At 38.8% G+C, this 20250-nt stretch overlaps 1 protein-coding gene and 1 pseudogene across 2 annotated transcripts in view; one reads left to right on the top strand and one right to left on the bottom strand.

Moving 5' to 3' along the window:
- The window catches only part of GRHL2 (grainyhead like transcription factor 2), a 180864-nt gene that overhangs the window by 92736 nt on the left and 67878 nt on the right, over nucleotides 1–20250 (bottom strand). For both annotated transcript variants that reach the window (XM_023223392.1, XM_023223384.2), the window contains exons 5-7: nucleotides 8433–8488; nucleotides 4962–5118; nucleotides 1258–1369 (exon numbers count right to left, since the gene is read on the bottom strand). In XM_023223392.1, coding sequence (XP_023079160.1) covers nucleotides 1258–1369; nucleotides 4962–5118; nucleotides 8433–8488 — 325 coding nt within the window. The remainder of the gene's footprint in view (nucleotides 1–1257; nucleotides 1370–4961; nucleotides 5119–8432; nucleotides 8489–20250) is intronic.
- On the top strand, nucleotides 17658–18144 carry LOC111551630 (annotated as a pseudogene).

The raw sequence follows: 20250 nt of genomic DNA, 5'->3' as shown, positions 1-20250 counted from the left end.
CCTCATTGCAGTGTGTAAGAAATCAAAGTAATCGTCCTTTGCAAGGCTCAGTAATACCTTTTCATACCCAACATGATAGGAACTTTCACTTAGCCCATACTCATTTGGACTGCAGCATCTTAGTCAACAAAATGGAGTAATAAAGTCTACAAATGAGAAATGACTTACTGCTTATGGAAACAGTCTTAAAATTATTTGGAAACACATACATTACTGTCTGTTTTTAAGTAATTTTTGGAGCCTTTAAGATCTATTCCCTGACTTCCCCTGCTTTGCTCTGCATCTCAGAGGTTGATTCTGCAAACTGCACTTTCCGGGTTAATGTGCCCTCTGACTCTGAGTTAAATTCTGCCAATGGGAGGCACTGGCAGGAGATCAGGAGGCAGAGAGAAGCCAGGACAGTTCTTCTCCTCCCTCTTGGCATTGAGAATGTCTCTGGCAGCGATTCTGCTGTGCTTTCATCTCCCATTGGAAAGCAGCTCTCTCTGTGGTCCCAGCTCCTGCTGGGTGGCTCCTCCAACACCCACCTCCTCCTCCCTTTGGTTCTCCAGCCCTGCAGGTAATAGCTGAGTTGTCTCATTGTGCCTTCAGCCTCTCCAACCTTGGCAATGAACTCATGCCCAGTGAATTACTGGGCATGGGTGTTGCCTTCCAGACTGAACCCCAAGTGATGTGCCATCCAGGGGGCTGCTGGTCTGTACAGAACAGACCTCATGTTTAGGGGTATACAGACTCCTGGCAGATTCACTTCTTCTTTAAACGGTTCACTTGCCTGACCACCTAGCATTGCATACACTAGGAGTGTGTTGAAATGGAAAAAACACTGGACGGGGAACTAGAAACTCACTGTGTAGTCACGTGACCTTTGCCAAATGCCTTTAGGGTCACATGAGCTTGAGTTTATTTATGTCACAGGGATAAGAGTTCATCTGACCTGCTGACTGCCTATTAGGTTCAAATGGAGAGGCCATGAAAACACGTTTTATGAATTGAAATGGTCATTGCAAATCTAAATATATGACTATGATTTTATGAGACACAATTGACTTTCATAGAATAGAAAATGCTTTGCTCTCGGCTTAGCCTGATTTTAGTTACTCAGTCTGATCTGCACTGAATGTCCTGACATAGACTAGTGCCTGGCACATCACAAGAGCTCTGTGGTTCCAGCTGTGATTACTGCGCCGGGCTGCCCTTGGCATCGAGACAACATGTCAGTTTATCGAGGATTATACAGGGAAGTCAAGGTCAACTTACCAATGTCAAGGACCCTCTGCTTCGCCGTATGCTGCCGAGAGTGCCAGTATTTCCAGTACTTGAGCTGTTCATCTCTGTTTTTGTCTTCACTGAAGACCACCATCACCACACTCTGCAGAGGGGAGAATCGTGGAGCTTACTTTTTGTTCAGTGCCTCCTTTGCCTCAGTCTCCAGTTCTGGAAGTTCTACCAGAGGTGTTTTTGTGTCATGTTGCTTTTCTGGCTTTAGAAAAGCCCAGACAAGCTTGGTTGTATGGTCTGTTTGTTATAAAATGGACCTACTCAAAAAATGATTGAAAAATAAGAACAGCACGAAGGAAAAATAAAAAAAGAGTCCTACATCAATTTTACCAGGAGGTTATAAACAACCAGCTCAACCAATTATCAGCAAATGTATTATTTTGTGAGGTCGGCAGAAACCCACCCAAATTTTTTTTTCTTGCATTGGAAACAAGCATTCTTTTGAAATTTCTACTCCTTAAACATAAAATATGATGCCATTTGTAAAGAAGCAAACATCTGTTTGTGGTCTAATGAAGTGCCTCAGGCTGGAATATCAAAATTAATGAGAAAAATACCAAGGAAATGAGGAAGATGCTAAAAGACAAATTCATACTGGTGAACATAGATCTAAACTACAGATATTTCATACACCGAAAAACACAGGAGCAACTATGATATCTATTTAAATCTAATGAGAATGTACTTTAAAAATGAGCTTGAGAAACTAATTATATCTTGCAGAAATAAGAATTCAAAACTCTTTTCAGTTCTAAATTATAAACAGCCTCATTAAACTAAATACACATTAATTCACCATCACTTATGAAATGGAGACAGTACCAAAAACAACCCTCTTCCAAATAAAACCCTTTAATTACAGTATCAGGAATACTCCTCCTCTCACTGCACATCCAAAACACTTCTTAGGCACCTTCCTACTGTTCCAGAAAAATATTTCATGGACTTTCATTCCTTAAGAACTTCTTAGGGCTGGGCCGGGTAACTCATGCCTGTAATCCCAACACTTTGGGAAACTGAGGTGGGAAGATCTCTTGAGTCCAGAAATTCAAGACCAGTCTGGGGAACATAGTGAGACCCTGTCTCTGCAATAAAATAAAATAAAATAAAATAAAATAAAATAAAATAAAAAGCCAGGCATGGTGGTGCACATCTGAAGTCCCAGCTACTTGGGAGGCTGAGACAGGAGGATCTGTTTGAGCCTGGGAGGTTGAGGCTTCAATAAGTAGTGATCATGCCACTGTACTCTAGCCTGGGTGACAAAGCAAGACCCTGTCTGGAAAACCAAAACCAAAACCAAAACCAAAACAACCTTCTCCTTTGTAGCAGTTTACATATTAGTAGTCATTTACTTATTTACAATTATTCAGCCAATGGCAATGTCTTCCCAATTAACATCAAACTTAGCAAGGACAGAAACAGTGTCTGCCATTCACTCTGGCACCTGACGAAAAATAGACAGTAAATACATGCTGGTGGCTGGCTGTCACTTCGAAATCTGGCTCTTGCCTAAAGTATGTGTAAACAATTTTTACACAAGAAAGCAGATGTTTGTTAGGAAAACGGTGTAGAAATATGTATCCATATTGTTTCAAATTCACAAGCAGTGTGATCTTCAAAGGCACTGGATACATGACAACAAAGAAAAACCATTCTCTGTGCTGGTGCAACTATGAGCTCAGCCAGCTTTTCATTCTACCCTCTGCCACGCCCCAAACTTTTCCATTTATGTGTAAAAGCTTACTGCGTGGCTTCCTGGTATTTATTTCTATCTCAAAATAACAATAACATTTAAAGTAATATTTTTTCTGGCGAGTGTCTAAATTAGCATAAATAATGGCATATTCTTGGTATGGAAATTTATTTCTTCAATGATAAAGAAAAAAGCAGTTTGAAACTGTTGTTACCACGCCCTACATGCTTTGACTTGGAATGAAACTCTGTTTTCAGAAATAAATGCTGGTAGGTTACAAACACATTTCTCCTTCCTGCCCCAGAGCTGGGGAGTAAGAAAGAGCCACTCTGAGAGGTGCCAACTTAGTCTCCAAGGGTGGAGGTTGAAGTCCTTACAAAAAAGGGGAGACTCTTCATTTCAGCCAAAATGGAACATAAAGAAATAAAATTTTCTTATTAAATCATTTTCATGATTTCAGGAAAGTAGAATTCTTGGGAAAGTCCCTGTACTCCAAACTCTGTCATGACCTTAGAATACTAACCACCCACCATTTTTTCCAGGTTGATGATAATGGTGTTAAGAGGGTGTATACTAGTTATACTAACACTTGGAATTTATAAGGCTTAAAAAAAAAGCAAATGTATTCAGCGTCTTCTTACCAGATGCTCATATACGAGAGGGGGAGGGTGTAATTTATAGGAAATATATCCAGAGAGAAATATATCCAGGCTAACATTTGCCTGCCTTCAGCCCTCCATGCTGCTTAACACAGTGCAACCTCATGGTAAAGAGAGTTGGGTTCAGGAGTCTGATGGCCTGGGGTGGATCCTGGTTCCCTTGCCTTTTAGCTATGTAACCTTGGCCAGTTACTAGCTTCTGAAACTTTATCACCCAGTTTCCTTATCTGTAATATCATAAAAACAATAGTGCCTTTTTCATAGGGTTGTTGTCAGTTTCAATGAGTTACTAGACAGATGGTACCTAATACAATACCTGGCACTTGAAGATAATAAATATAAATTTTTATTTTATGACTCTTGCTATTATTATTATGATGGCATATTCTCCACCGCAGTCTTGACTACAGCGTTAGAACTTACTAATTCTCCTGATGGGCACACAACTTTCTCACTGCAGTGAGCTCAGCCTTGTGTGGAACCTGTGCCCCACCTGCACTGGGGGGTGTGCCCGAGTTGTGGCGCTGTAGGCACACCATGTGCTCCTTTCTTAAGTGTTCTGAAGTGGTTAGGAGGAGGGAGCTGTGACTAAAATAAGGTGGGCTGGGCACCACGGACACAACAGCATAAATCATTTTACAACAGATCAGGAAAGTCCTTCCACCTCTTTTCAGAGCTGTGCTATCATTTTCATTTTCAGTAGAGAAGGATTACCGGGCCTCTCCCTTCTTGGCAGTAGCAAGTACGCCAGAAGCTGGCAGGCTTCCAGAGAAGGGACAGCCAGTTGCATTTCCCACAAGTAGAACTAACACTCATGAATCTGAAAATTCCCCCAAGTGACTCCTGGTGGGGATCGTACCTCGTCTCTGGAACCCTGAGAAAGCACTGGGCTGCAGAAGGCTTTGAAACCAAGTTCCACCGGGCCCAGGGATTCAGAGTGAACTGCATTTTCCTTTACAGAATAGAACACAGCTCTTTCTCATCCACAGAGGGGTTCTGACTTACAGCTACTTACTTGAAAAATTATGATCAATTGATTGAAAACAACCACAATGAGGAAGCATATAAGCAGTGAGTGAAGCGGGAAAGTTCCTCGGATACAGTCAGACAGCATGTTCCAACCACGTCCCTTCCCTGAGGTTTACTGGTTACTGATTACAATGATAAACTATGAGCCAGTAAGTGCTCTTGCCCCAACCATCTGACATTCGTTCTAGAATTATTTATGTTGAAGGTTTTATCTTTTTTCCCATGCCATTCCACAAGGATGTGAGGTAGCCATTCCATTCACTGGATTCCTTTGTACTTTATCTGAGAAATGTGGCCCCTACCCTGACTTTGCTGATGGGGTGTCGGAAGCATTTGTTGTCTCCGGTCTCACTGAGTGTTATGGCATAGAACTGTCCCTTGTTGAGGTAGGTCATGGGGCCCTCCCCCTGCTTCTGACGAAGAGATTTGGTGGCTTCCAGGGTGTACTGAAACGTGCCACTGTGAAAGAAAACAAACAGCGGTCAGATCCACTCACTTGGACATTTCTGCTTTTTTGACCAATTTCACATCAATAGCATTTCACATCAATATTAACCAATGTTTACTGTTTTAGAGACAAAACACAGCATATGGCAAAAGAGATGAGACCGGACCAAAGGTCATTGCTGGTACAACGTATACATTTCTAATAGTGGCCCATAAACTAGATGGTTTGGAAGGGGAGAAAGTCCACGATGTGCCTGGCCAATTGTGCAAGAAAAAGCTCTACCAGGAGAACCCCTGGTAAATCTTAGCTGGCAATTAGGTAATGCTCGAAGCTTAAGAATGAATAGAATTTGCCATTTTTACCCTAACAACAAAACAATGAAATAAATAATTTTGTTCAATTCATGTATACACCTAACCTGTTTTTGTTTTGTTTTGTTGTCTAACCAAGGTGTTACAGATTGCTGTATCTTACTATAAAGCATCTCAAAACATGAAAATCCAAAACTCAAACATTCACCTGAGAATCTAGTTCCCTAATAATAGGGAGTACTTTTTGTCTTTTGCTTCTTGCTTTCAAGCCTGCAGAAGAACTCATGGCAGGGTTGTTCAAAATCAGGGGTTTGCAAATGATGGCCCATAGGCCAAATCCATCTGACTGCCTGTTTTTGTAAATAAAGTCTATTGGAACACAACTGCACTCACTTGTTTACATATTGTCTATGACTGCTTTCGTACTACAACAGCAAAGTTGAGTCGTTGTGGTAGAGATGATAGCCTGCTAAACCGCAAATTCTTACTCTCTAGTTCATTACAGAAAAAGTGTGCAGATCCCTGCTCTAAATAGTGTCCCTCATATTTTTTTAAAAACATGATATAATTTACAAAAGAAAAACACTGATTTTTCCCAACTTCAAAGAGAATATCAATTATTTAAAATAACACAACAGGTATGAATCACAATCATTTTTTGTTTAACACATTCATTCAGAAATATTTATTTCTGCTATACTGCAGGACAGCACACAGTGACAATCCAATAACAAACACTGTGTATTTTCTAGATCATCAGAAACTCTCCATTGAGTTTGTTTTTTTAGCTCTTTTACTTCAAAGTCTTTGGAAGGCTGGGCACAAAGATGACTCAAACTTTGTCTCTGAAAATGGCTTCCTGACAGGATTATGGGGGGTTCTTGCTTTCTATGTTAAATATTTCTGTAATGTTTTATTTATTTTTGAACTTTTATGATGACAAAAAAATCTGAAGGGCAGAATAATATTCCTCTTTTATCATAAAAAATCTTAGGCTTAAGCTAATAAATTAAGCAAATTCCAGAATATGTGTCTTAAAAGAAGTTGGGAAATAAATCATTCAAAACAGAACTGATGCCATTGTCATTTTGTCTGAAAAAGCAATTTCAATATGGTGCCATTGAATCATAGCATTTTAGACCCGGACAGGGTATTAGGAATCACCTAGACCAGTGGCTTGCGTCTTGTCTAGGGCACAGATTGCTTTGAAAACATGAAGAAAGCAGTGAACTTTCCTTCCCAGATAAAGACACTTATGAACATAAACGATTTTTAATATAATTTCAGGGATTTGTGTCCATCAAGCCCGCCCATAACACAGGATAAAAACCTGAGATTCAGCCCACCTTCCTCACTTCGCAGCTAAGGGGAGGCTAAGAGACGTGCTCACTCTGCTGGACCATGGCAGGAGTGGAAAGAGAAACTAGGTCAAGTCACTGGTTAGGTCCTTGCTCTTCCCACTGGCCTGGCAGCTGCTGACATGGTACTTTGGATTTACAGCATGTAAAGTAGACTCTTATTCCCACATTTTAGAAGGCAATTTCAAGTCTAGTCTTCCCTGCCTCCTGCTTCCTGCCCCATCTCCACAACACACTCCAAATTCTAAATAAGATGATCTGGGAAGGATGAGTGGGGAGCCTGAGATTGGAACCAGAGGACTTTAAGAGGAAACCAAGAGAATGGAAGAGGGCCATATGCGTAAAAGCAAAGGGGCAAGAAACATAGTGGGAGATGGGATTTTAAGTAAAGAAGGACCAAAACATAGAGGGCCCTGATGACCTTCATAAGGAATTTGAGTTCAGTTCTGCCTGAAATGATGAAATATTTGGTAAGTTTTGTAAATGGGGGAGATAAATTCATTTCTTGCCACTTCCTCGCTCTCTCTCTCTTTTTTTTTTTTTTTTTTTTTTTTAATGTAATGGAGTCCTATTGTGTTGGCCAGGCTGGTCTTGAACTTCTGAGCTCAAGTGATCCTCCCACCTTAGCCTCCCAAAGTGCTGGATTACAGGCATGAGCCACCACGCCCAGCTGCCATTCTCTCCTGTCTTCAGACATGAGCATAATCAAGGTCTTAAAACATGACTCTTCTACCTGGAATGCTCTTAATCTTCCTTCTTTCCTTAGAAAACACCTGCTATTAACCCTTCAAGATGCAGCTCAAATGCCACTTCCTGGGAATATTTGCCCTCAACCCCACACACCTTCCTACTTCCACACACATGTGCAGGACTATAGGTCCATTTAGCTCTGTTTATATATCTCCATAGCAGGACTCATCTCTTAGCAAATGTTTTTCAATTTGTCTGTCATCACATTTGTCTCCTCCAAAAGTGTATGGACCTCTTGTAAGGGGAGATTATATCTTATCCCCAATCCTACTCACACTGCTGCACATGGAAGGCACCTGAGTGCATGACAGCTGGTAGCTGGCTATGTGCACAGTGGAACAAAAAAGAAGTGTTGGCAGGGAGATCCAATGTATTGCAATAGCTCAGGAGAAAGTTGACAAGGATAATTTGGAAAAGAGATGACAAGTGGAACAGACAATTCAGCATTTGGCAAGTGCTGAGAAAGTCCAACAGGAAAGAAGCCAAATCCTTTACCTCTAGCTGGGGTGGCTTGGAAAATGGCTACATCATTATCCACAATAGGAAATAAAAGCAGAACACCAGGTGTGAAACAAGTGGAAGAGGAGGGAAAGAAGAAAAATAGATAGAGCTTCATATTACACTTGTTGGGCTGGTAGCACATGAGTATGAGGTTCAGAGGAACACCTAAGAAGGAATGTCTAACCAACAGAAGGAAGAAAAAGGGTGTAGGCCTCAGAAAATTGGTCAATACTGGAAATAATGATATAGAAGTCCTTTGTATAAAGAAAAAAGCACTGAGGCAAAGGAAATCACACTGTTCTGTAAAAGCTTACAAAGAAAAAAGGTTTAAAGGTATAACTTGAAGGTACATTTAAAGGGTTATCAGTTAATCAGTTTCTAAGGATGCATCTCCTGGTAACTCACCTTGATGTCTGATCATACATGTACTCCTCAGCCCCAACTGAAGCACTCCGAAATTTCTGCAAAATATGAGTCATTGGAATTAAAACAAGTAGGTAAGTCATTATGCAAAAATGATAATAATAAATGTATTCCAACTATTTTATTCTCTCACTAGAAAAGAAAGTTATATATTTGATATTATGTTTTTCAACTACAGCAAAAGTAGTCATAGAACTCACCTATCACCTCCTCACTTAGAGCTACACTCAACAGAAAATACATTTGTGCTTTGTATGTTATTCACGTGTTCGCAGGTGTTCCTACAGTGTTTGAGGTACTGGAAGCTGTTTCCTCAAATACATAATACATCTCTGCCACTTGCTATTGTCTCCAATACTTATTCCAAATGTCATAAATTCTGAATTAACAGAACATGAATTACACAGAGGTCATATAGCACAGCAAAAAACAATACAGTAGAATGGTTAAGAACATAGTTTCTGGAGCAAGATTGTATAGGGTCAAGTTCTAGCTCTTTTACCTGCTATCTATATAAAATGAGGCAAATGCTATATTTTCTTCATCTATAAAAGTTCTATTTGTAATAAATAGAAGAATTAAATAAGTTTTAAAAAGTACTAAGAATAGACTGGGCATGGTGACTCATGCCTATAATCCCACACTTTGGGAGGCCAAGGCAGGAGAATTGCTTGAAGCCAGGAGTTTCAGACCAGCCTGGACAATAAAACAAGACCTGTCTTGACAAAATATAAAATAAAATAAAATTAGCTGTGTGTGGTGGCTCATGCCTGTAGTCCCAGGTACCCAGAAAGTTGAGGCAGGAGCATCTCTTGAGACCAAGAGTTCAAGGCTGCAGTGAGCTACCATCACATCACTTGAGTCCAGCCTGAGTGATAGTCTGGAGTGCCTATTAAGACCCTATTTTCTTAAAAAAAAAGTTACTAAGAATAGAGCCCAGTACATAGTGAGCACTATGTACGTGTATAAATACTATTATAAAGTAATAGTTTGACCCTATTCAGTGCCCTTCTCTAAGGATCTTCATTATCACAGTATTATAAGAGTAGGTTTTCTGGGGAAACTAAGTTTAGTATTACACACAAAGAAGCTTGGGTCTCAAGATGTTCAATTGTATGAACAGTACATATAGGATATGCTTTGCTACGTTTTAGAACCTTTTCAAAAGTAGATGACCAAAAGCCCTAATTCTTGATCTGAAGTGAATATTGTAGAATGCGGATGAAAAAGCATTTCATTGACCACGTATCTTGTTCTTTCACTATGACCATTTTTCAAGTGTCTCGTCCTAAGAAATAACCTTCCTGTCTCTCATTTCTGTGCAATAAACTTACATTCTTTGACCAGCATTTCAAGGGTTTCTTTCTAAAGGAGAAATGTTACCACAGCTATTTTCCAAACTTCCTCACAACCCCTAACCATCATCTCTGGAATTCAGCATACCTTATATCATAGTTTCCATACATATTTATGATCCTTCTTCTTATCCAGTCTTACTCCTTGAATTCAAGAAGATGATCTTCCCTTCGAACTTTACCCAGACAAATCCCATGAACATTGCCCAAATACTTGTTGGCTAACTAAATAATCATGACAGAGAATCAAAGGTACAGATTTGTGTTTCTTTTGCAATCAATTAGGTAATCAGCAAGGCATTCAATGGGAATTTTCTGGGGCTTCACCATCTGCTTTGGTTCCAGAAGAAACACACAATTATATATGACACTGTCCTGGCCTCAGAGAGATAAAAATTGGTTGAGGGGATGGAACACATTCACATTAAAAAAAAAAAAAAAAAAAAAAAAACTAAAATACAGCAAATGACTGTATATGAAAGTTTATGTTGAATCATCATTCATTCATGTGTCTTGACTGGAAAAGCATAAAATGGGCATTGCCAGGAAAGGAAGATCAGCAAAATTATAGGGGATTTCATAGAGCTGGTGAGCTTCACTGTGACCCTTGGAAGCCAAAGACAGCCTGGATTAACCGAAGGAACTGAGAGAAAGTAACCCAAGCAAGAGAAGGCCACCATGAGTCAAGACAAAAATGATGACTACAAATGTGGTGCATACATGAGACCAAGGACACAGGCCTTGCCTGGTTATTTAGTAGGAGCTTGAAAATTTAGGTCTTGCTGCCCAATATGGTAGCCCCTAGCTCCATGTGCTATTTAAATTTAAGTTGATTAGATTGAAATACATTTAAACTTTCGGTTCCTCAGTCAACTAGCCGCCTTTCAAGTACTACATTCACACAGTGGCTAGTGACTAACGTTGGATAGTATTAAAAAATTTTCCATCATTGCAGAAGGTTCTACTGGACAGACTGATTTAGGAAAATGTATTTACATTTAATATGGTCGGGAATTAGAAAAATTTGGAGTAGGAGGGTAATATGGTGAAAAAAAAAATTTAAAGGAGTGACTTGGAGACACAGATGCATTTCCGAAGTCTTTGCTTGAAGGAATATGCAGTAACCCATAAAAACCATGGTGAATCAGCATTAGTGTACATGGCAAGAATGGATTACCATCCATGCCATAGATCTCTGCAGTCTGAGGATAGGCTAGCCTCCTAAAGCATATTGGACTTGTAAATTCTGTGGTTCTAATTCCCCAGATGGCGCGAGAAGGTATGATACTACAAATCTTCAGACTCAGAAAAATTCAACTATGTGCTGGCTGAAATACAGGATCCCACTTCAATGCATAAATGCATGAGGATAAGAACTGTGAAAAAATAAACGTTTTTCCTAGTTCCATGTTATAGTAGTGGTGACTACTGTAGTTACCATGTTACAAGCCTAGATATTACTTTTCATTAAGCTGAAAATTTTTTCTTCAATTCTGTTACATTATCTTTAAATTTTAAAAGAATTAAATGGATAGTGTACCTAGAAAACATCACCATCCTTTAGATGAGACCTGATTACATTGATGGGTTATATGGCTATAAATGAATTAGTATTAGGAATTAGAACCAAAATGCTCAGGTCGTTCTGAAAACAGTTATCAAGTTTCCACAGTTGTTTGGAGACCTGTTAATATAATTTGTAGAATGCCAAAAGGCAGTCAGACAGCCAACATCACTGTATTTTACTGTGACTTGATATAGTGCATCTATAAATTTGAACCCAGAAAAACGATAGTAAAGAAGGTATGATAACATATATTTGATAGATTACTCTTAAAGGACCTTGGACATCAGGCAATCGTAAATATATTTAAATCTCAAATATTGGAATCCTGTTCTTTCTCTTGCGTTGTGGAAATGAGCTATCTGGTAAGAATATGTCTCAAAAAGACAATATTTCTTTAACTATATGGAAATCATAAATTGCTAAACCATTTCTTGTCTTTGACTAGCCACTAATTTTTTAGGTCCCATCATTTATTCATTCACTCTTTGAATAAACATTTGCTGAACATTTACTTTATATCAGGCACTGTGCTCAGTGCTACAGATACAGCAGTGAACAAAAGGAGACTATGTCTCTGCTCTCATGAAGCTTCTGGTCAAGTAGGAAAAAACACTAATCAAACAATTGTTTATTTTTAAAAACTACAAACTGTGTGCAGGCATTCTGAAGAAGAGCAACAGTTCTATATGAGCTCATCACATTCACTGCTATGAGAAAGCGAAAATTGGCACCACTGGCAGTCAACCTTAATGTTCCTAACAGAGTGCAATGCTTCCAGAGAAACATGGATAAAGTCGACAGGAGGTAAGCAGTGCTTCCAACAGAGCCCCAGAAGATAATAACACAATAACAAGGTGAATAATGCTCCCTCCTTCTGAACAATGACCATGAGATATCCAGTTTCTGGGTGTCCCTACATCTTGACAGTATCCAATTCAGAGCTGGTTGTCACTTCTGTAATCCCTCCTTGGACTCATCCAGCACATGACCAAACATTATGAAGAGCTCTCAACTCTCCCTGACTGAGATGCTGGTAAGGGTCTCCTGCTGAGGCAGGCTAAATAAGCGTAACTTTGACTACGGATGTGTTCGTGGTGCTCTCTGGGGTGGTGGATTTAGATACAAAGAAAACTGACTCCAGTAGGAATTGGAGTAAGAGAAAAAAAAAAGGGCTTCCCTAAGGAAGTTACACAGAAGGAAGGGTATAGAAAGGTAGTAAAGAATACTCTAGGGCAGTATTGTCCAATAGGGTCTTGTACAATGATGGAAGTGTTCTATATTTTCACTGTCCAATATGGTAGCCTCTAGCTGCATGTACATGTAAAACATAGTTAGTGGGACTGATGGACTGAATTCTTAATTTTATTTCATTTTAATAATCACACATGGCTAGTGGCTATGGTATTATACAGCTCAGTTCTAGCCCATGGACCAACATACACATAGGTCCTGAGTCAGAAGGGGGCATATGAGGCTCACAGAACCTATTGGAGCCTACAGCAGAGGATAGAAGAAGGAAAGTTGTATGAGACAAGATGGGAGAAGCATTGGAGACACAGATTCCACAATGCCTCGTAAACCTGTTAAAGACATAGATCTTTAACTGGGCTCAATGGCTTATGCCTGTAATCTCAGCACTTTGGGAGGCCGAGGTGGGCAGATCACTTGAGGTCAGGAGTTCAAGACTAGCCTGGCCAACAAGGCAAAACCCTGTCTCTACTAAAAATACAAAAATTAGCTGGGCATGGTGGTGCCACGCCTGTAGTCCCAGCTACTCCAGAGGGTGAGGTAGGAGAATCGCTTGAACCCGGGTGGCGAAGGTTGCAGTGAGCTGAGATAGCACCAGTACAGCCTGGGCAACACAGTAAGACTCCATCTCCAGAAAAAAAAAAAAAAAATTAGATCTTTATCCGAAGAGCAGTGGGATCTAAGTGAGGGGGTGGAATGAACAGATTTCCATATTGAAAAGACTATCATAGGTACAATGTACAAAAGCAGAAATGGCAGTATTAGAGGCCAGAGATAGCAGAGATAGTGACAGCTTGGGCCAGTATGGTGAAGTACAGTGGAGACAAATGGATGAATTTCAGAGATGTTAAGAATATAAAATTGATAGAATTGATAATGGATTAGATGAACTGAAGGGAGAGCTGGAGCAACCAGAAGCATGGCAGTGCCACTTATGAAGGTGGAGAGCACAAGGGGAACATGGGGGAGGATCATAAGTTAGACTTGGGATAAGTAAAAAAATCAAATGGGCAGTTAGATATAATAAAGATTATTAGTTCAGAAGAGAGGACCAGGCTGGAGAATAAAATTGGAAGGTCTTTTGGACACAGATTGATAACTGAAGCTGTGGATATGAAGCCAAGAGCATTTGCAAGAGGGAAGAGTGATCAACAGTGTCAAATAGTGCTGCAAAGTTAAATAACAGCATTAACAGAACTGGGAATGTTCATAGATGTTCTATGCATGAGGTGGGTAAATGTCCTGTTAATCTAAATAATGCATGATCCAGTCTTACCAACTTTGACTACACATAGAGAAATTTAAATCCTCCTAAGGTATAAAATGTGTATGCCGGAGATTTTCTAAAATTTTGCTTGATGTTAAAACATATTAACAAAATGATAGAAATTTGGTGTTATCATAGCCACTGCATCATATGTTTAAGATAAACATAATAAAACTGTGCATTAATCAGAAGTGAAGCCATGTTCCAATTTAGTAGATGAATCAACATTTTTGAGATTTTATCCTTTAAATGTGTGGGGGATAATGGACTACCAGTTGTCAATCAATCAAGTTGGATAGGGTTTAGATCCAGGATCACTTCCAGTTTCAGACTAGATGAATATAAAATCAATGGACTAATGATCAGACATCTATCCAGATAATGACAAATAGTCATTCTTTGCTTTCATTTCAAGATGCTCTGCAAACTATGTTAATTCTACAAATAATGTGCCTGGAGTTGAATTATGAACATCAGACACAGTAGAGCTGTCTGATGTTCACTCATAAATAATTCTCAATTCTTGAGCACATGGGAGGACTAATGGGAGAATTAAACTTCTCGGCCCTCTTGCAGTTAGGTTGATCATGTGGCTAGTTTTAGCCAATGAAATGTGAGATGGTGCAGTTGCGCCGTTTTCAGGTCAGCTAGTCAATATGACTAAAGTCAGTAAAGTATGACTTTACTAGTCAGTATGCCATCTCCACGGCCTCCCTTCCTCTGCTGGGGAGATACTAGAAACCACACAGAGATGATAATGTCACAAGATACAGGGCCGCTGGATTCCTGAGTCACTAATTGGAAGAGAGCTGTACAGACATGCATCAGTATTTTTATTAGCAAGAAATAATACTTTATTGTATTAAATCACTGAGATCTTGGTGTTCCTTTGTTCCTAAACCAAAAACTATTGTTAACTAACTTACAGAAAACTGTAGTACAGAATAAACAAATTCTTCCTTCCATTTTGATTTATTATGATTACATATCTATATGATTTTTGATAAAAATCTTTCCATCTTTTAATTTTTAAATATTTCTTAAAACATTTTTGGTCTTAATTACCACTCCATTGTATATTTATCAACTATACTCTTTTCTTATTAGTGGCATGATCTTCGGTTTGTTGCTTAACCTCTCTGAACCTCTGTCTCTTCATTTGTAAAATGGGAAAAATAATGCACCTTCCTTGTAGGATGGTAGTAAGGATTAGATGTAAAATGAGTAAGCCTTGGTGCCTGACACAGAGTAGAACTCAGTAAATGGCATCTAGCATTATTTCCCTTCACACATACAGACAGATTGTAAGCTTCTAGCAGAATCTAGGCATGCCTTTTGCCCTAAGCTTCCACATCACCACAGTGCCTAATACCCAGTATAAATCAACACGTACTTGCCAAAAGTTATTACAAAGAGGATGTAGAATAAAAGGTAGATCAAATTAGCTAATATTTATCCATTAAAGTGCTTTTTTTTTTTTTTTTTGAGACAGGGCCTTGCTCTGTCACCCAAGCTGGAGTGCAGCGGCATGATCATAGCTCACTGCAGCCTGAACTTCCTGGACTGAAGCAATCCTTCTGCCTCAGCCTCCCAAGCAGCTCAGACTACAGGTGCATGCCACCATATCTGGCTAACTTATTTCGTATTTTTGTAGAGACAGGGTCTCACTATGTTGCCCAGGCTAGTCTTTAATTCATGGGCTCAAATGATCCTCCTGCCTCTGCCTCCTAAAGTGCTGGGATTACAGGCATGAGCCACCACTTCCAGTCTAAAGCACTTTTAATGCTACCACTGTCTTTTCAAAAATCCCAGCCTGAGTTAAAACAAACTACTCCCTTCCCTGCTACACTTCTCATGCATGTGCACATACACACAGAAGAATTGGGATCAAATGGCAAAATAAATTTGATTATTCAACAAGGGTTCTAGATGTTTTAATAGTTTGCCTAGAATAAACGAGTTTAGACAAATTTTCCTTAATGAAATTTTCTTGGTGAAATTACTCTGAAATCACTTATTCTTATAACCAGTTGGCAATGAAATAGCTAACAATCATAGTAGGTCATTCAATTTAATTTACATCAGGCTGAAATACAATATGCCATGTAAACACTGATTTCCAAGACAAGGAAAGCAGCTCAACCAAAATCAGTGGGAACAGTCTTTATACTTAGTTTCTGGTATGTTTCTTTACTTTCTCATCTACTTCAAAATAAAGCCCAAAATACAATAGCTTCCTTTCACAAGACTATCTACAATACAAACATAACTGATAACACATCCCCCAAATAGTATGATGATTCCATTGACATTGGACCACGTCCATATACTATTCTGTGACTAATGGAATATTTCTACACTGTGTGAGAAAATACATCAGTGGCAATCTTTTGGTGAAAATCATGTACCTCACATGGGATCGTGGAGTGATTATTTCAGTTATTTGCTTTTCTACAGAAGCACCCCTGACTACTTAAGAGCAAATCAAATAATCAACAATACCAAAGACTCTACAAGATCCTTCACTCAGTTTAAAAAAACAAAGAAAGAAAGTGTATTAACTATTTTAAGCAATATGATGCAGGAAGCTAAGAAAGGTAATTTTAAGACCATTTTTTAAATTTGAAGGGCATTGAAAGTTTGATTATAAAGCTACCAGAGCCCAGGAAATACGACAGCCTCTTAAGGAAAAGGAATTTATCATATGTCACTTTTGTCACTCCCTGATTCCACAGAATATAGCAGGCACTCAGAAATAACTGGTGCCAGGAGTGGCAGGGCTGCTAGTGCAACTTCTATGACCTAGTATAGAAGAGTTGCTCTCTGCAACTTTGCAGAGAGTTAGTCCCTGCTCACCAACCTTTTGTACTCTTTGCTTACCTGAAAGATAAAAAAAAAATCTGAGATGGATCAAGGACAGTCAGATATTTTTAAAAAGATTTTGGTGAATCACTGTCTTAAGCAATGGAACTATTGAGAATCAGAAGGCCCCAGTCTTCTCTGAGTGTGTAGTCATATGGTTAAGGATTTAGATCCTGAAACCAGATAGCTTAGGTTGAGTCCTATCTCTCCCACCTACTGCTAAATGACCATGAGCATACTTATGCTCTCTGACCCTCAGTTTCCTCATTTAGAATATAGAGATGACAATAATAGTACCTACCACAAAGGGCTTTTGTGACGCTTATATATCACTTAGGATGATGCCCAGCACATAGTGAGTACCCATCAAATGTTCATTATTTTTAAATATTATTACTTAAAAATAAAATCTCAAGCTCAGGTAGCTGCATTTTTCCCCAGTGGAAATTAAATAGGCAGCAGGCTAAAGATATTATCATGCTGCCACTACACTTGCTCCTCTTTAGGAAATTGGAAAACCACACATTCTCTCCTTCTGCCATTGTCTTTTATTGGCTCAGATGGGCTGAAAAATAGTGAACCAATGACCCTCATCTTGAATGCAGAGGCAGTGCTCCTAAACAGTGAAGAAGCTGATCTGAGCTAATAAAAATACACATTACATATTCTAGGTCAAAATTTGGAAAAGGTACCAACAATTATATCATAAATTGCTGTTTTAGCAAGATCCTAAGGCAATTCAATAAATACAAGATCATCTTTTTAATAAACCATACTGGAAATGAAACCAGTATGGCTGGATATCAGTATGGAGAAAAGGGTCTCAATCCTTACCTCACACCATATATAAAAGTCACATCACCTCTCAAGCTTGGTGTTTGGTCGGTGGGGACCCACACATGTTCAACATGCATATCAAGAAGTGCTATTTTTGTTCAGGGCCCATCTACCCTGGCCATGGCATGATGTTCATCCACAATAATTGCAAGGTGTTCAGATTTTGCAAATCTAAACGTCATAAAAACTTTAAAAAGAAGTGCAATCCTCACAAAGTTAGGTGAACCAAAGCATTCCAGAAAGCAGCTGATAAAGAGCTTACAGTGTATAATTCATTTGAATTTGAAAAATGTGGAAATGAACCTATCAAATACCAGTGAGAGCTATGGAATAAAACTATTGATGCAATGAAGAGAGTTGAAGAAATCAAACAGAAATGCCAGGCTAAATTTGTAATGAACAGATTGAAGAAAAATAAAGAGCTATGAAGTTCAGGATATCAAAGTCAAGCAAAACATCCATCTTATCTGAGCTCCCCTTGCAGGCAAAGGGAAGCAGTTGGAAGAGAAAATGGTACAACAGTTACAAGAGGATGTGGATGTGGAAGATGATTCTTAGAAATCTCTGTAACCACTTCTGTTATGCACATTTGAAAATGCCCTTTGGAGACTTGGAACTGCTAAATTATTATTTTTTACATAAAGTCACTTAAATGAAAAGTGATTAAAACATATCTTTCCTACATTTCCATCTACAAAACATCAGATATTATGGATGTTAGATTGCATCTCAGTGTTAAATTTTTACTGATAGATGTACTTATGTAAATCATGAAAATTCTACTTATAACTGTAGAAGTGAATTGTGGATGTAAAATGGTTATGCCATTTGGATAATGGCACTAGGCAGCATTTGTATAATAACTAATGGCAAAAATTCATGGCTAGTGATGTATAAAATAAAACATTCTTTGCAGTAAAATATTCCCTTTATTAATGTCACAGAAGGGGGATACAGCAAGGAACTAACAATTTGTATGACAGTGTCAAATGTTATTTTGATTTTAGTATTTCCTATTTGGTTTATTTGCACCTTAGAAGAGCATAATGACATTGTTTGATGAAACCTAATCGTGCTGGACTGTTTTGACCTGGTTTAACCCTTCCGATAGGTAGTTGTGGATGTTGGGGATGAGAACTGAATAATCTTTGCCTGGAATGACACTATACTCTAGAATTTCCACTTTGGAGAATGCTCAGTTCTAACTTGTGATTTCTGGTAGAACAAACTTTATTTTTCAAGCCTAGTAATGATCTAGAAGCAGAGGAATCCTGGTGCCTTTTTAAAGTTATTTTGTGGTTTTCTTTTAAAAAGCTCCTGTTTTTGGAAAGTAGAATTTATAGGTACAACATCTGTTCATTATTTGCACATAAAATAAAACCATTTAAGGCCGGGCGCAGTGGCTCACGCCTGTAATCCCAGCACTTTAGGAGGTCGAGGTGGGCGGATCACGAGGTCAGGAGATCGAGACCATCCTGGCTAACAAGGAGAAACCCCGTCTCTACTAAAAAATACAAAAAATTAGCCAGGCGAGGTGACAGGTGCCTGTAGTCCCAGCTACTCGGGAGGCTGAGGTAGGAGAATGGCGTGAACCTGGGAGGCGGAGCTTGCAGTGAGCCAAGATCGGGCCACTGCACTCCAGCCTGGGAGACAGAGCCAGACTCCATCTCAAAAAAAAAAAAAACCATTTAAAAAGTAAAAAAAAAAAATTACTTCAAAATGAATCAGAAACCTACATGAAAGACATAAAACTAATAAACATCTAAAGAAAAACAGAAAAACAAAAAAAGTGTGTGACATTGGATTAGGGAAAGATTTCTTAAATGATATAACAAATGTATAAACTATAAAAGACAACATTAATAAAGTAGACTTGATCAGATTAAATACTGTCAGTCATGGAAAGATATAGTTAAGAAAACAAAAAGGCTAGTGGACTGCAAAATATGTGACTAATGAAGGGCCTATATTCACATTATATAAAGAACTCTTACAACTTAATAAAAGGAAGAAAACTCAATTTAAAAATTGGACAAATAATTTGAACAGACACTTCACAAAGGAAGTTATAGGAAGGGCCAAATAAGTACATGAAATAATGTTCAACATCACTACATTTAAAAAAATGCAAATTGAAAGCACAATGAGACACTATCACATATCCACTAAAAGAGCTGAAGTTTAAAAGTTACCAAGTTTTGGCAAGGGTGTGGAAAACAAGGATAGTACCTTATAAAGTTAACCATACATGAGCCACATGGCCTAGCAATTCCAGCTCTAGGTATTTACCCGAGAGAAATGAAAGCGTATGTCCACATTAAAATATAAACAGGAATGTCTATAGCAGCATTTTTCATAATAGCCAAAAGCTGGAAGCAACTAAATGTCCATCAACTAGTGACTAGCTATAGTGATATACACTCACTATGAACTACTACTCAGCAATTTTAAAAAACAACTATTAAAACAAGCAACAAGGCTGGGCACAGTGGCTCACACCTCCATCCCAGCACTTCGGGAGGCCGAAGCAGGTGGATCACCTGAGGTCAGGAGTTCAAGACCAGCCTGGTAACATGGTGAAACCCTGTCTCTACTAAACACACACACACACACACAAAATTTAGCCAGGCATGGTGTCACATGCCTGTAATCCCAGCAACTCGG

The sequence above is a fragment of the Piliocolobus tephrosceles genome, chromosome 7 (assembly GCF_002776525.5).
Source record: "Piliocolobus tephrosceles isolate RC106 chromosome 7, ASM277652v3, whole genome shotgun sequence".
In the NCBI taxonomy this organism is placed as follows: Eukaryota; Metazoa; Chordata; class Mammalia; order Primates; family Cercopithecidae; genus Piliocolobus; species Piliocolobus tephrosceles.
The sequence above is the reverse complement of the archived record's forward strand: the minus strand, read 5'-3'. Positions and strand labels throughout refer to the sequence as shown.